General features: G+C 53.2%; 3 protein-coding genes across 3 annotated transcripts; all 3 read left to right on the top strand.

The window, feature by feature from the left end:
* On the top strand, nt 1-2,553 carry LOC117851390 (uncharacterized). Its single transcript, XM_034733198.2, has 6 exons — nt 1-364; nt 505-598; nt 716-786; nt 899-961; nt 1,080-1,376; nt 2,133-2,553. Exons 1-6 carry the CDS (start codon nt 230-232, stop codon nt 2,301-2,303), a joined length of 831 nt encoding a protein of 276 aa, XP_034589089.1. The 5' UTR covers nt 1-229; the 3' UTR covers nt 2,304-2,553.
* A 4,178-nt stretch (nt 2,554-6,731) lies between these two features.
* On the top strand, nt 6,732-8,205 carry LOC117851422 (peroxiredoxin Q, chloroplastic). Its single transcript, XM_034733241.2, has 3 exons — nt 6,732-7,073; nt 7,194-7,331; nt 7,653-8,205. The coding sequence occupies exons 1-3, from the start codon at nt 6,861-6,863 to the stop codon at nt 7,959-7,961; spliced, it is 660 nt and encodes a 219-aa protein (XP_034589132.1). The 5' UTR covers nt 6,732-6,860; the 3' UTR covers nt 7,962-8,205.
* A 1,108-nt stretch (nt 8,206-9,313) lies between these two features.
* Nucleotides 9,314-10,310, top strand: LOC117851967 (uncharacterized). The gene has a single exon (XM_034733888.2). It carries the CDS (start codon nt 9,451-9,453, stop codon nt 10,093-10,095), a length of 645 nt encoding a protein of 214 aa, XP_034589779.1. The 5' UTR covers nt 9,314-9,450; the 3' UTR covers nt 10,096-10,310.
* The last annotated feature ends 5,184 nt before the right edge of the window (nt 10,311-15,494 follow it).

Below are 15,494 nucleotides of genomic sequence, written 5' to 3'. Positions count from 1 at the left end.
CGTCGGCGTCAGGGTCCCCGGTTCTGCAGCCTTCGCGCGTCGCGTGGAACCGCAGGCCGGCCAAGCAACTTGCTCGCCTCGCCCCGCCTCGCGCCCGCTTGTTTGCTACTTTGCTTCCGGCCGTGGGTGGCCCCCGTTCCCTTCCCTCCCTCACGCCACTCTGCTCCTCCTCCTCCCAGAACAGAGCACGCAGCAGCAGCCTTCTGCGCGCTCGCCAGCGCCGACCGACATGGCCGCCGGCCGCGGAGGCAACCTCCAGGAGGAGGCCTCGGCGGCTCCCGGCGCCGACCTCTACGCCGTGCTCGGGCTCAACAGGGAGTGCACCGACGCCGAGCTCAGGGGGGCCTACCGGAGGCTCGCCATGGTACGTCCGTCCATTGATCCTTGCAGGGCAATGTTGTTCGGCTGGGCTCCTCTCCTTCCGTCTCGATCGATCATCCGCTTCGAAATCGAGAGGATGTTTCACCGGATTCACTTACTCCTCTGGTTGGATCGTGTGCACAGATATGGCACCCGGACCGGTGCTCGGCGTCCGGCAGCTCGGCGCGCGTCGAGGAGGCCAAGGAGCGGTTCCAGGAGATCCAGGGCGCATACTCCGGTGATCACTCGCTACCAATTCCCATCTCTCCCTCTCCCCGATCCTCCATTGTTCGTTGACCGCTGATTAGCCAAAACTGAATTCCTTAATTGCGTTCCGTGCCGAACCCGCGAGAAGTGCTCTCCGACTCCAACAAGCGCTTCCTCTACGACGTCGGCGTTTACGACAGCGAGGACGACGAGGCCGACGTAATTACCACTCCACACCCGGCTCAATTTGTTTCTTGATGAGAGGCTTGGTTTGTGGAAGGCAATTCGTTTTTGCTGACGGGTTTCCGGCTTTGTGTGTGATGATCCGCAGCTGTCGGGGATGGGCGACTTCCTCGGAGAGATGGCCGACATGATGAGCCAGGCCACGCCAACGGTAAGCACCACCCTGCATCCAGAATATTCTCGTACCGTCGTCGCTGGAGATCCGGACCGTCGATCCCGCGTTTAGATCCGTGGGCTGAGCGAACCGTGTGTTTCCGTACGCCCTGCAGGAGACCTTCGAGGAGCTGCAGCAGCTGTTCGTGGACATGTTCCAGGACGACCTGGACCCCGGGTTCTTCAGCGGGCTTCCCCCGGGCCGCAGGGGCCAGTCACAGAGCCCGCCCAGCACGTCCTCGCCGCCGCTGCGGCCACCTCCTGGAAGGAACAGTGCGCAAGCAACACCGGCACGTAACGGCGTCGACAAGCGAGGTTCTTCGCCGGCGGCGATGCACTCGGCAGCGAAGCGGCCGAGGCCCGGCCAGCCGGGTCTAGAACTGGACCTGGGCCTGTCCGGGTTCTGCTTCATGGTAAGCTAGTCCGCGCTTCGTTCCAGTCCACGGTTATAATCTACTGCTTGTCCGTTGCCCCTTAGATATCCACAGTATACCTCAATTGTGTAAATTTTATAAATTCTAAAAATATAGCAGCATCTGCGATATCAAATTTAGTTTTGTCAAGTTCACCATTAAATATGCTTTCTATAAATTCTATAAATTTGGTTAAAGTCAAAAGAAGTTTGATAGTTATACAAGCCCCATAAGTAACCGCATGAGGTCGTCCAAGATGCGCCTTTTCTCCCGTCCACATCGGCCACACAAAAGTACATGGTTTTCCTTGCAGCAAAGAATTTTTCGAATTTCCCTGGGATGGAAGGAACCTGCTGCGTTCTACACGGCGTCGCCTGAATTTGGCCGTGTCCTTGCCGTGAGGACTTGCTCTCACCTTCCAGCTACGGAAAAAGTGGGGAGAGGTTCTGGATAGGTCGTCTCTACGGTGGACCACAGGGGAGGAGATTTCTTGGTTCAGCAATGCTTTGCTAGTCCTGTCAGCCCCGTGTGCTGCCCACCGGCTTGGATTCTTCAGGATAGGGCAGCATCTCCCATTCTCTCCTGAGATCTTGTTGTCCTGCAGATCTTGTTGCCTGTTGAGCTGCACAGCGACACTTTCAGTCGTGAAACATGTATTGTTTTTTTAAAAAAAAAAATTGTTAGTGTTGCAATCGCCAGAGGCCAGTAATATCTTGCGCCTGACTGCTAACTGCTCCTGCGTTCGACGCGTTGCAGGTGAGCGAGACGAAGCAGAGGCCGGCGCCGTGGACGTGCGAGGTGAGCGGCGGCGGCGATAGGAGGAGCGGGAGGAAGCAGAGGCTGTCCACGAGCCGCGACGTCTCCGGCGACGGGGTGCCGCGCTCTTTTCCGCAGAGCCAGAGCGGTAGTAGAGCGTGGTGGCAATGAAGGGCCCCCCAGCTTCAGATAGAGCACTGATTCTTCGTTTTTCCTTTTTTTTTTCCGCTCGCGGCAGTCGTTGGAGGAGCTCTGATAGGCGCACTGGAGAAAGAAAATTTGGGTGGCTGCGTTGTTCAATCTGTTCCGAGCCAAGCCAGTGCTGTTAATTATAGAGAAATTTGTATTCTTTGATACCCCAAACACGATAGCGTAGCATCGTATATTTAACACTTCAAAAAATAGCTTTGCAAATTTGACACCCACAATATTCTTCGCATATTTAACACTTCAAAAATAGCTTTGCAAATTTGACACCCACAATATTGACACATTGATTTACTTGACATTATACCTCTTTAATAATTTTATTTTCTCCTTTTTTTATTTACTGGACTGTGAAAGGACTAAATGATCCCTTTATGTACGGACCTCTCCGTCTCTGGTTGATGAGATCAATTGCCTCGCTCGGATGCGCCGCAGCCCACCCAGAACGTGTTGTGATTGCCTTGCTCGACGTGCCGCCGCCCGCACTGAGAACGATTGCGGTACTGGTGCTCCTCATCCCTCTCCAAACCAGCGGCCACCGGCAGGGCCGCAGAGGTCGAGTGCGAGGACGGGCGGGAGGTCGCCGGATGCGGAGGTGTGCTCGAGAGCGTGGATGAGGTGGAGCGGGAGCGCGACGAAGCAGCTCCGCACGCCGCCCACCACGCGGACCTCCACCTCGACCCCGCCGTCGCTCATGGCTGCGTGCTGCCTCGCTCGCTCGCCCTAAAAAAAAGAACAGCGAGGGAGCTTAATTCCCACGAAGGATGTTTCTTGTTTGGGATCCTGTTTTTTATTACTACCTCCAGTAAAACAGAAGGGGCGATGCCACCTCATCCACGCCCTCGAGCGCACCTCCACGTCTGGCGACCTCCTGCCTGTCCTCGCGCTCGACCTCCACGGCCCTACCAGTGCCCGCTGGTTTGGAGAGAGATGAGGAGCACCAGTACCGCATCGTTCTAGGCGGGCAGCGGGCGCGTCCGAGCGAGGCAATCGCGACGCGTTCTGGGCAGGCGGCGGCATGCTCGAGCGAGGCAATTGCTTTGATCGAACCAGAGATAGAGAGGTACGTACATAAAGCAAGGGGTAGTTTAATCCTTTCACAAACCAGTAAATGGAAAAGGATGAAATAAGATCATTAAAGAGGTATAATATTAAGTAAATCAATGTGTTAATGTTTGTGGGTGTCTTATTTGCGAAGCCAACCTTTGAACTATCAAATATGCGAAACCACGTGTTTGGGTATCAAAAATACAAATTTCTCGTTAATTATCTACGCCATTGATTGTTTCAATGGGTCCATTTGGTAGACCGGATGGAGGTTGGGCCAGGCCCAGAGCTGGTCAGCCTCTCAGGCCAGACCCGCGCGGTGCAAAAGAGGTTTTCTAGCTTGCAGCGTGGAACGCCAACATCGGTCTTTCCTAACGGTGCAGGCCCAAATCGGCGCTCGTGAGGTGTTAAGGTAACCCCCGGTTCTTTTCTCCTCACGCTCGCAACGTGCCGCCGCTCCCCACGCGCTACTGCCGGTCCGCCGCCTCCTTCACCATGCCATTCTCACTAGCAGCGTTAGTCCCGGCCCTAAAGGTCCCACCTGATCTAGCTGTCCCTGTGCCCCACGCCCAACCGTCGGCGTCATTTCCCCATCCAACCCTGTCCGATGCGCGCGCCATGGATGGTCCCGCCATGAGCCGCCCCTACCCGAGCTTCCTTGCGCCGTTGTGCGCCTCACACCCAGCAAAATCGATGAAGGAGCGGAAGACGATGAAACCGGAGGAATTGACGATCCGCCCGCAATCTTTCCTGCCGCTCAATCGAGTCCCGTAGGCAATCCCGGGCTGAGCTGTGGCACTGTGACAAAAATTCTATCTTGCCACTTGCTTTTTCTTGAATTGCTCGTTTAATTCATGTGATGACGTGATGTGTTCTTTTGCCCTTTTCGAAATCCTTCTTACTCTTTAATATGTACAATTGGGATTACCGAACAAGGAATGTAGGTTTTAATTCGATCGGAATTCATTTGTTGCTTATATGGTAGCTTGAATTTGAGTAATGCTTGCATAGTCTGTGTTGTGCCGGTCAATAGAGTGATAGTGAGAGAAAGAGTTGGAATTATCGGTGGTAGATCCACCACATTTTCGGTGAGGAAAGCGGCCGCGGCGGATGCGAAGCGGTGGCCAGGGGTGCGATTGCATGAAGCAGCCACGTCAGGCGAGGTCGAGGCGGTCGGATGGCCGAAGCGGCTGTGGCGAGCGGACGCGTGTAGTGGCGCAAGCGCGCAGATGCGGGCAAGCCACGTTGGTGATGCACATGGCAGGTAGGGCCGCGGTGGGGCGAGCTGCCGCGGCGGTGCCCGTGGCGAGCGCAGCCATAGTGGCGCGGACAACTGTTGGAAAATTAGACAACTATATGATTAATTTTCGAACTAGATTTATCATGATAGAAATGTGGGCACCCTAACTCACTTGTCCCACCCAAGTCCCTCAGCTTCAGCTCACACCTCTCCTGCCTTTCTTTGCAGTGCGCAATGCTTAAATCCGTGAGCGATCAGGCAGGGTGTGGGGCTCCTATCTATTAACCCAGATAACTGCTTGGCTTAGGGCACGTATAATGCCCGTCTTTTTGCCGTCTGGGAGATGCCATTTTTACAAAAACCTCCTCAACCCAACTAAGAGATGGGCACGCCGTCTCCTCGCGAAGGGACGACGGGGACTCGTGCTCCCAACCCATATCGCCCGCTCCAGCACCATTGTACGCTGTCGCCTTGCGAAGGGACGACTGGGACTCATGCTCTCAAGCCATATTTGATCACGTTGATTCCTAACATATAACCCATTGTATAAGTTGTTCGTATTGCTGTCTCTATGTGACATGACTAGTGCTTGCAAACGGCAGCCGTTTAAACTATTGAACGTGTACTTAGGCTCATCAGGAGCCTACCAACACCATGTTTTTCCTCCTCTCGACGTTTTCCATTCCCGCTTCCACCCACCTCCGCTGTCCCCCCCAACCCTAGCCGCTCGCTCGTCCTCCTTTCCTAACCCCATGGCATCCTCGCCCCCGCCTCCGGTCACCGGCCATCCGACCCCGCCCGGCCGCCAGCGCTACCGCGCCTTCTCGCCTTCGCTGCCGCCTCAACCACCACCGGAGGTCGGTGGCGACCTCGCCGCCAGCCACCCCCGCCCACACCCTACCCACTCCCTAGACTCACTTGGCCCGCGCGGGGAGCGGCAGTGGCATGGAAGTCGGCGGCGGCGTGACAAGATGAGAAAGAGGAGAGGAGGAGAAGAAAGGGATCAGACGGCCCAATACCTCGCGCACAAATCTTGAAGCAGGGGAAGCCAAGTAACATACTGGCTTCCGCAAGCCTGATAAGAATTCCGGGCAGGGTGGACGGACCGCAGATTTTTGGCCCAATAGACGGCCTTTTCACTGTTTTCTACTCATATAACTTCCGCTATGGGCCGGCAAAGCCTATTAGGCCCAACCTCCCAGTCCGAAAGCCAATTTTGATTTTAAAGGCTTGCTTTTATTTTTTTTAGGTAGCTTGGTACATCCTAGACCTTAAATACAACCTACTCAGTTTAAAGGAGACATACTTAATCGGTTGTGTGGTGATTTCTTGTGTGCGTACCTTACACATGTAAAAACTGTGTCTTTCTTATTAATATATATGGCAGAACTTGTCCGGTCTTTCAAAAAAGAACAGCTTGCATTAGCATTGCTACTTTGCCTTTCACACAAAATCTTAAATTGTACATCACATCCATATAGCCTCTTGAGTTTTAATGTGATCCTCGTCCATCATCCGCCACCTCTTATGATGAATCTGTGACTTAAAATTGCTTTACGTTCATGAATTGTTTTTTTAAGGAAAAGTCCAGTTGAGATCTTTTAGGTGACCGTTCACACTTAAAATTGATTTAAAATTGCTTGGCGTTCATACTTTTCCCTTCACGTTTTTTTTAACGTGACTGTTGATTTAAAATTTATCCCAGTTGGAATTATCAACCGGGTTAAAAGGAGGACTTTTGTTCCGGTTGGAATTTCCAACCAGAATAAAAGGGGACATCGGTGCCAGATTTTTTAGCCGTTACAACCGGGACTAGGGGGCTTTAGTCCCGTTGGTCTTTACAATCAGGACTAAAACCCTTCCGTCGGTAGCCTTCGATGACTCATTTTTGACTGGGACTAAAGAAATTTTAGTTCCAAGTCTAAAGTCAATCGGACAAAAGTACCAGAATGGAAGGTAAGGTTTCGATAGTGTTTGTGGGGGATTGCAAGAAGGTAGCAGGCCATGGCATAGGACGGGAGGACTCCGAAAGTTCACCACCGCACCTGTCCCCCAGCAGCAAAGGGCAGCAAGGGGTGCCACGTCGGCACAAAACCCCAACTCCCATCTCATCCTGATATCCCCTACCAGCCAACCATCACGAGCAGCACGGGGGAGGACGGACATTGGAGAACAGAGGCCATTGGTAGCGTCGCGAGCGGCAGCAGAGGCCTCACCTGACGCCCCCATCCGCCATGGCATTCACGCCCGCCACGGCCTGCTGCAATCCCTCCCTGCTGCTGGCGCCCCGGCGGGCATCGTCGTCGCGCGGCTCGCCGGCCCGCGCGCAGGCGCTCCTCTGCACGCCCTCCACCTCCGCGTTCCGCGGCCTCCGGGGGGCCACGTCCGCCGCGCCGGCCCCGCGGTGGCGCCGCGCGGCGTCGTCCACGGCCATCGTATGCGGCAAGGTACGTACTAGCTTCAAAGCTCGGCTCCCCCCGAAAATGGCGTGAGCGCATCCGTGAATACTGTAGGTGTTGGTTGGTGGGATTCGTGTAGTAATTTTGTAAGGCGTGGTCCGCTTGCAGGTGACCAAGGGCAGCGTGCCGCCCAACTTCACCCTCAAGGACCAGAACGGCAAGCCCGTGTCGCTGAACAAGTTCAAGGGCAAGCCGGTCGTCGTCTACTTCTACCCCGCCGACGAGACGCCCGGATGCACCAAGCAGGTCAGCTTCGTTCTTGTGCAAATGCGAGGCACGATATGTTACTGAATCTCTGAAACCACACCTCTTTGTTCCAGACAGAAAAAAAAGTTGTTCTGAAACTCTGAAACCATTCCGCTGTGGCGAGTTATGCAGTATAGGATCTTGTTCAGAAAGTTAGCTCTTGCAAGACTAGAGATCTTCTCATAGCTTGCAGCAGCAGTCCCAATGGGAAACTGAAAATTGATGCTTGCAGATTCGCAATTAGCCGTTGTCCTGCGAGCTTGCTGCCTCTATATACTCCGGCTTCTCATCACTCCTGACAGCTGACTGAACTTGGTGCAGGCGTGCGCGTTCCGTGACTCGTACGAGAAGTACAAGAAGGCGGGGGCGGAGGTGATCGGCATCAGCGGCGACGACCCGGCGTCGCACAAGGCGTTCGCGCAGAAGTACCGGCTGCCGTTCACGCTGCTGGCCGACGAGGGGAACCGCGTGCGCAAGGAGTGGGGCGTACCGGGGGACCTCTTCGGGACGCTGCCCGGGCGGCAGACCTACGTGCTCGACAAGAACGGCGTCGTCCAGTACATCTACAACAACCAGTTCCAGCCCGAGAAGCACATTGGCGAGACCCTCAAGATCCTGCAGAGCCTCTGAAAGTCTTAGCTTCGCGGCCGGCCGGCCGGCGGCGGCGGCACGGTTCTTGGGCATTGCTCTCTCTGCATCCATCATTGTTGTAAACGTAGCGAGACCATATCTATATGAAGAGCTGGCTTCTTCAGTCTATCAGGCTCGGCCAGTTTGACCGGCCAGTCTGTTCGTGTTTGCTCTGTGCAGTCTCAGACGTTCGTTGTAGTAGTTCATCTCAGTGAATTCAAATATTCTGTATGTGCATGCATCACATGTGCAATTTCACCTTTTTCAGTAGAAACTGCACTTCTGAAGCAGACCTCTCTCTCGACGGAACCAGGAGATTTCTGTTCTCGGCACCAGAGTCTGAAACCCTGACGGACACGCCACATAACGATTGGGACGCAGTTACAAGGCACATCTGAAATTCACCCCCGGCCCTACGGCTGCTGCTTTTACATTGAACGCCCATTGGAAAATCAACCAAGCACAACGCATCATCATCAACCAAAAGCAGTTGGAATCGTGCACGCATCCATCCGTCGCAGTAAAGCCTGCTACCAACCGTGCGCGCGCGTGTTCCGGTCGCCCCGTCACTTTGCCGGTGGCCGCCGCCGGCAGCCTCACCACCTCGTTAGCATCTCCGGCTCGCCACAAGCGGACACGCCGAGTTGCCGAAAGCCATCAGCATCCGGCCGGACCGGACGCACCGACCTAGTGGTTGCTACCAAAATCGTTAGGGACACCAGCAGCAAGGACTCGGACACAGTTCACCGTGCAGTGCCTGCTGCTAATTGGAGTGTGAGGTGAGGTCGATTTGCAAGCAGTTCTAGTGGGCGTCATCATCATCGCACGGCAGCCGGGCAATCGAAACATGATACCGTGAAAGCTCTCTTCCACATTTCTAGCGGCATTTCGAAATTTTGGTTGGGCGTTTCATATTTCTGTTGGAGTTTGATTGGGAGTTGGACATTTGCGCATAAAAAAAAATCGGGTCAAAACTTTCCAAATTCAGCAATTTTGTTCTTCCAAATTTACATTGTCAACGCTTCTCATGGCCAAACTTCTTTTTCCTCCAAACAAGGGAATAAGGGCAGTGGTGCTCACCTGCTGAAAAGAATCTAGTACATGTCTTGTAGGTGCACCTAGCATATTTCTCTTGGGAGATCATAAAGCTAACTAAAGACCGAATTAAAGAGAACCAAAAAATGTGAAGCAAAAATGCAGAATCCGGTATCCATCTCAGCATCTCCCCCCAGCTTGCGCCTCCGATGCCCAGCATCTTCCCTTCTGATCCCCTCGCCATCTCAGCATCCAACGGCCCAGATTCAATCAGCGCCCCGTCCCAGTGCTCCCACTCCTCTCAGCCATTAAATACCCCCTTCTTTCACTCCCTCCTCCTCCTACTCCGACTACTAGCAAAGCAAACCCAAGCAGAGAAAGCAGACTAGCAGAGCAACCGCGAGTCCGCCAAGCCGAGAAGCGCGCACCACACCTTCGCCGGCGAGCGAGATCGATGGACCTCCTCGAGCACCCGTTCGAGGCCGTCGCGTTCCGCCTCTACTCCCTCCCGGAGGCCTCCGCTGCCACCGGCGCCGCCGCGTGGACCTGCCTCGCCGCGGTCCTCGCCGCTGCCGCGGCCGCGGGGCTCTGGCGCCTCCGTGCCTCCTCCGCGCCCACCGCTGTCGCCACCGCCGCCACGAAGCCTCTGGAGCTGGATCCGGCACCCGCGGATGAGGCACCGACTGCGCCGTCCTGCGCGTCGGAGCCGGCCGCGGCGCCGTCGCCCAAGGAGCGGTACACGGCGTACTACCGCGACCCGTGCCGCGTCGGGTGCTGCGACGACGCGGGCGACGAATACGCCCGCGGTGACGACGACCGGGAGGATGAAGCGGAGGAGCACGACGACGCAGGCGCGTATCGGACTCGATCGAAGACGACGACGGGCCCTTTCGGATGGGACGAGGTGGTTCGGTCGCTGCCTCTCAGTCTCAGCCCGTCGGCGGCGAAGGTGGAGATGGGGCTGGGGCCGTACCGTAGCCCGACGGCGCTCGGCGGCAGCGTGGTGCAGCTGTGGGACCAGGTCGCGGGGGGCGGGTTGACGCCGACGTCGAGCCCGCGGTGGAGGAACCGAGTGGCCGCCGCCGCCCCGGGCTTCTGAAGCCATCAAAAGTAGCAATAAATTTGGCATTTTTGGTCGGGGAAGAAAACAAACAAGATTCCGCAGCTGTTAACCGCTCTAGCTAAACCTGTACCACCAACATGTAAATACGATCCCGCATTCGCCTGAAGCGCATGATGAGCTCCCGATCGCATTCAACTCAATCGTCCGGCAGCTTAAAATCAAGTGGCATCGCATTGAATTATGCCCATGTTTCCTGCTCGTCTTGATCATCAAGAGCCGGTGACGGTGATGGGGGCGGAGCACTGTCAGCATGACGTACGTTCCTATGGGATGAAATGGCGATGCCACCGAGCGTGACAGGCGGCAGCAGGAGGGCTCGCTTTCACGCGCCTCAACGTGCTGCACCTCACCTCACCTCACGTCCTCACCTACCTTTGCAGGCTTCCAGAAGGTCCCCTCCCTTTCCTCTCGCTCACCGATCGATATTAAACTACTCCAGGCGGCCGGCGCCGTGGCAGCTTGCACGAGGTGGGGCTCGCTGACGATTGTCCGGCGATCTCTGAGCTCGGCACACCTGTGGGGCTGCGAGCTGGGACGTGTCACCGACAGGTGGCGGCAGTAGTTCGTTGAGCCGCTTCAGACCTGAGAACATGGAATCGAACGTGACGGATCGCCGTTCGTTTGCCGCAACAATGCCAAAATTACCAACCGCGCACGCACGGCGCTGCTGGTAATTTTTTGGTGCCGATCTGCCGGAGCATGTGGGCGGGCGTGACGCTGCCACATTGGCACTGGCACGCATGCCGCCGCCGCTGAAGCCTCCTCGCTCCTAGGTTTGGGTTTGGTCTCCGCCTCTCCGGCGCCATGGCGGTGCGGTGCAGGGGGCTAAGACGTGCTCGCCGGAGACGATCTGACGCTAGCAAGGACGTCTTCGGTTGGTCGATCGGTGCCACACATTGAATTTAGCTGGCTGACGGGATTGCTCCTGCGGCAACGTGAAAGTCGCGAGCACGTCGTCGGAACTCGGAAGCCTCTGCCCATGACCGTGCGCCGGACTGAGCTACGCGTACGGTGTGTATGCGTCACACTAGCCGACGCCGATGCGACGACCATTTGCCGGCTTGCCGCTACCTGCGGCTGTGTCAAATGAGCTTCCGTATACAAAAAACTGGCATGGCCAGGAAATAAAAAAGGATGCAATGCATGGCCCGGGCGGCGTGGGTCGGTGTCGGGCAGCCGCCGCCGGGCCGTACGTGCACGTTCTAGCACTCGAGCTTGTGGCTCTCGACTCTCATACGGCCATACGTGCCCCGTAGTGGGGCAGGACGGTCGCCGCCGCCGCCTCGCGGGCGCTTCGACGACGTCGCCGTCTCTCAGGAATTCTGGACGGTGGTGACGTCGGAGCCCATCTCTCCTCACCTCGCCGTACCCGGTGGTTGCAAATACTGGCCACGGGACGAAGCGAGCGAGGAGATAACTATGTTAAATCATAGATCAAACATTAAATATATAGGTTTAATTTATTCTTAGTCTAAAAATAACTAATAGGGAATTTTTTTTTTGGGAGGGGGGCAATGGCGCCTACCAGCCTCCTTAGGGCTCTGTCCCTGGGCAGGCTAGCCGCTCAAGCCTCCCCCTGCCACGAGGTTTTGTGGCTGTGCGTGCCGTGGTGCAAGCATGGGATGTCTCGTCGCTCTGTTAATTGAGGTTAAATACTAGCTTACTAGCAAATAGTAGTAGTGTTAGATTGGTTGTACTTATTAGTGATATACCAGAATTATTATTGTTTTATTTCTAGCATTGTAGTTGTACCAAATCTATAATTTTCATGTACTCGCATACATATCTATACGTACTTTTTTTAAAAAATCTTTCGTCACGATACTCCATGGCAATAATGCAATGATGTTCGATCGCATTGATAGCTTAACTATCACATACACTTTGACTGACCTGTAGTATCATCATGTTCGATCGGAGAGGGAGTGTAGAAATTGGAGCCTGCTATGGCGTCGCTCACAGAGACAAAACACGTGCACTATTCTAGTACGTATAGGATCCGGGATCGCCCAGTTACCGAACGAACTGTCCATGTGGTCGGCGCCACTCTGTCTGAGTAAAACTTGCCTTGGATCGAGCTCAAGGGCACACAACAGTTATGTTGGTTGCTATCAAGAGTTCAACTACAAATAGCCGCGTGCCCTGCTTTGGACTCAGAAGAGAGAAGAGCCATAACTAATACTACTCATCAGTGTGCGCGCGCGCGAGAGAGAAACAAGAGCAAGGAGCTGCCGGCAAGATGAAGCTTCCAGCAGCGGCTGCCTCCATGCTCCTCCTTGCTTTGATGCTTGCGTATTTTGGCGACAGGCAGATGGATACCTGGACAATCACAGTATACATAGCTATGTTAATTCATAGATCAAACACTAAATAATACGTCTAATTTGTTCCTAATCTAAAGGTAACCAATAGCGAATTATTTTTGTATATGTGTTGTGGTGGGTGTGTGCGCGCGGGGGGACGCATGGCCCCTACCAGCCTCCTTAGGGCTCTGTCCCCAATGGGCAGGCTAGCTGCTCAAGCCTCCAGTTGTCATGAGGTTTTGTGGCGGTGCGCGCCGTGGTGCAAGTTGATCTGACATGGAATGTCTCGTCGCTTTGTTAATTGATGTTAAATACTAGCTTCCTGGCAAATAGTAGTAGTGTTAAACTGGTTGTACTTATTAATGATGTACCAAACCTATAATTTTCTTGTACTCGCGTACCTTTTTTAAAAAATCTTTCATCATGATACTCCACGGCAATAATGCAATGATGTTCGATCGCATTTAATTGATAGCTTAACTATCACGTACACTTTGATTAACCTGTAGTATTATCACGTTCGATCGGAGAGGGAGTGCAGAGGTTGGAGCTAGAGCCTACTGCGGCGTCGCTCACAGAGACAAGACACGTGCACTATCCTAGTACGTATAGGATCCGGGATCGCCCAGTTACCGAACGAACTGTTCATGTAGCGGGTGTCACTTCGTCTGAGTAAAATTTGTCTTGGATCGAGCTCAAGGGCACACAACAGCTGCATTGGTTGCTGTCAAGAGCTCAACTACAAATAGCCGCGCGCCCTGCTTTGGACTCAGAAGAGAGAAGAGCCATAACTAGTACTACTCATCAGTGCGCGCGCGCGAGAGAAACAAGAGCAAGAGGCCGCCGGCAAGATGAAGCTTCCAGCAGCGGCTGCTTCCATGCTCCTCCTTGCTTTGATGCTCGCGGCGGACAGATGAATACCGTATCTGAACAATTACAGTATACATAGCTATGTTAATTTATAGATCAAACCCTAAATAATATGTCTAATTTGTAATTTGTTCTTAGTCTAAAGGTAACCACTAGGGAATTTTGTGTGTGTGAGGGGGGCTGTTTTGTGGCAGTGCGCGTCGTGGTGCAAACTGATCGATGTCTCGTCGCTTCTGATTTTTCCTCACTGCAGCTGCAGCTGTGGCTGCACAAGCCGCTCTGATGGTGCTGCTTCCCAGTTGCTCAAATTTAGGCATTACTCCGTTTGGACTACAATAGCTGTTGGCTGGCTGGCTGCAACTTTTGTAGCGGCTGCTACAGCCGCAGCGGCAGCCGGTCAGCCGAACACACTTTGTGTGGATGGCGTGCACCGGCACCGGCATCGGCTACACTGTTCATTCCCCTTGTCTTGGCTCACCTCTTTGTCCGATCCGGCCGGGGTGCTGGCCCGTGAGGCCAGGTGCCACCAGCACGGAAAAGACTTGTAGTCATAGAGCAATGGAACGCAATGCTGCTACTTCTACTTACAACAGTTGCCAGTTTTCGTGACTCCTTGTGACGTGTTGAAAACGAGCTCCCCTGTACAAGTCTCTCGCAAGGTTATCAGTATCGGGGTACTATGTAGGATCGTTTTTCGCCGAGCAGTATCTGCTTGTAGGATCGGATCATAGCATCGTGAATTCGCGATCCTACGAAATTTACATTTTTAAGCTATATATGACATTTATATTATATAAAATTATTTTCAAGGAATATATGTGACAATTCTGTAATAAAATAGATTGGAGGCATTCATCTACTATATATTTTATATTTTAATAAAAAATAGAATGGAAACTAAAATTAGAAAGAGGTTGTCAATGTTCAATATTGGACGATTTTTTCCGAAAGATTTTAGTATTTGGGTCTTAATATTTAACACGTGCCTTCTAGGATTCACACGCAAATTGTTCCTGTTTAGCTGTGTCACCACCCTTTTCTTCAATTTCCTAATTTCTGTTTTCTTTTCTTTCTCTAGCTCATGTGACTAAACGATTTTGCCCCCTACCTTATCCTTCCACACCAATAGATAGAACCGGACCCGTGAACGCCCGTCGTCATTCCATCGCCATTGCAAAGGCCCGTCGCCGCTTCTACTTGCGCCTACACCGCATACAACGCAGACACCCGTCGTGAGTTGGGCTTGGCCCAGGTGATCTCCGGGTGATGGTGTATAAATCACCCCGACGGCTGTAACGAGTTGAATACCTGAACTCTGGTCTGAAGAACTCTGAACAAGAACAACCTGTCTTCCCCACGGTTCCTCCCGTGCGCTTATCCTCCAACCACAAATTCTCTGCTAGATCTTCCCAATTCTATCCAATTCTCGTGCCTGTTCGTGGCACTCCCCTCCATGGATTTTTCGGTGACCGCTTCTCTTTCTCTGCTCGGACCCTCCGGCGAGGGACAAGTTTGCTTATGATGGCTTGTGGTGGAGGAGCTAAGTTGTGGACATGGAGCACGGCTGATGACTCATGGCGGCCACAGAGGCATACACCGCGATGGACATCTGATGAAGAAAGGAGAAGCCAGAAGAACGAGCAGGATCACCAACACCACATGAACTACAATCATAAAAAAAATATAATGAAAAACAAAAAAAAATACAACTTCCCCCTTCCATGCATCTTAGCAACCATTGCTTCAACTCCATTCTCGCATACTGAACATTTTTATTCTATTAGCACAACCTGACTATTAGCTCATTAGCTGGCCAAACCCAGCTAATTTGAGTTAAAATGAGCTAATGATTAGCAAAAAAAAATCACTTTTGCCCTTCCACGGTTCCACCTGCCCCTGTCCGGCTGTCTCCCTCCCACCGATTACAAAACAAAATTTTGCTAGGATTCCAGCTAACTATTAGTCCATGTATCAATCAAAATAACACATGGTTAATTTTAGCAAGCTATCGGTTAGCCAACTAACAATCAGCTCTCGAAAATACGCAGGAGAGCTGCGTCTCAATGTATTAAGAAGATTAATGAAAGTTTTATAAGGCGGGTCTACTGGGCACACGCACACGGGTTCGCTCACAAGTTGTGATTATACAAGAAATTTGGGTTTTGCTAAGGTACTCCGATTACCTCATAGGAGGTAAGAGTT

Source organism: Setaria viridis, chromosome 4, assembly GCF_005286985.2.
Source record: "Setaria viridis chromosome 4, Setaria_viridis_v4.0, whole genome shotgun sequence".
NCBI classification, from domain to species: Eukaryota; Viridiplantae; Streptophyta; class Magnoliopsida; order Poales; family Poaceae; genus Setaria; species Setaria viridis.
Note: the sequence above shows the minus strand (reverse complement) of the source record. Positions and strands in the feature narration are given on the sequence as shown.

Coding starts and splice junctions, on each gene's coding strand:
- LOC117851967 (XM_034733888.2), top strand. CDS start 9,451: ATGGACCTCCTCGAGCACCCGTTCGAGGCCGTCGCGTTCCGCCTCTAC.
- LOC117851422 (XM_034733241.2), top strand. CDS start 6,861: ATGGCATTCACGCCCGCCACGGCCTGCTGCAATCCCTCCCTGCTGCTG. Junction 7,074..7,193: donor CGGCCATCGTATGCGGCAAG/GTACGTACTAGC, acceptor GTCCGCTTGCAG/GTGACCAAGGGCAGCGTGCC. Junction 7,332..7,652: donor CGCCCGGATGCACCAAGCAG/GTCAGCTTCGTT, acceptor AACTTGGTGCAG/GCGTGCGCGTTCCGTGACTC.
- LOC117851390 (XM_034733198.2), top strand. CDS start 230: ATGGCCGCCGGCCGCGGAGGCAACCTCCAGGAGGAGGCCTCGGCGGCT. Junction 365..504: donor CCTACCGGAGGCTCGCCATG/GTACGTCCGTCC, acceptor TCGTGTGCACAG/ATATGGCACCCGGACCGGTG. Junction 962..1,079: donor TGAGCCAGGCCACGCCAACG/GTAAGCACCACC, acceptor TACGCCCTGCAG/GAGACCTTCGAGGAGCTGCA.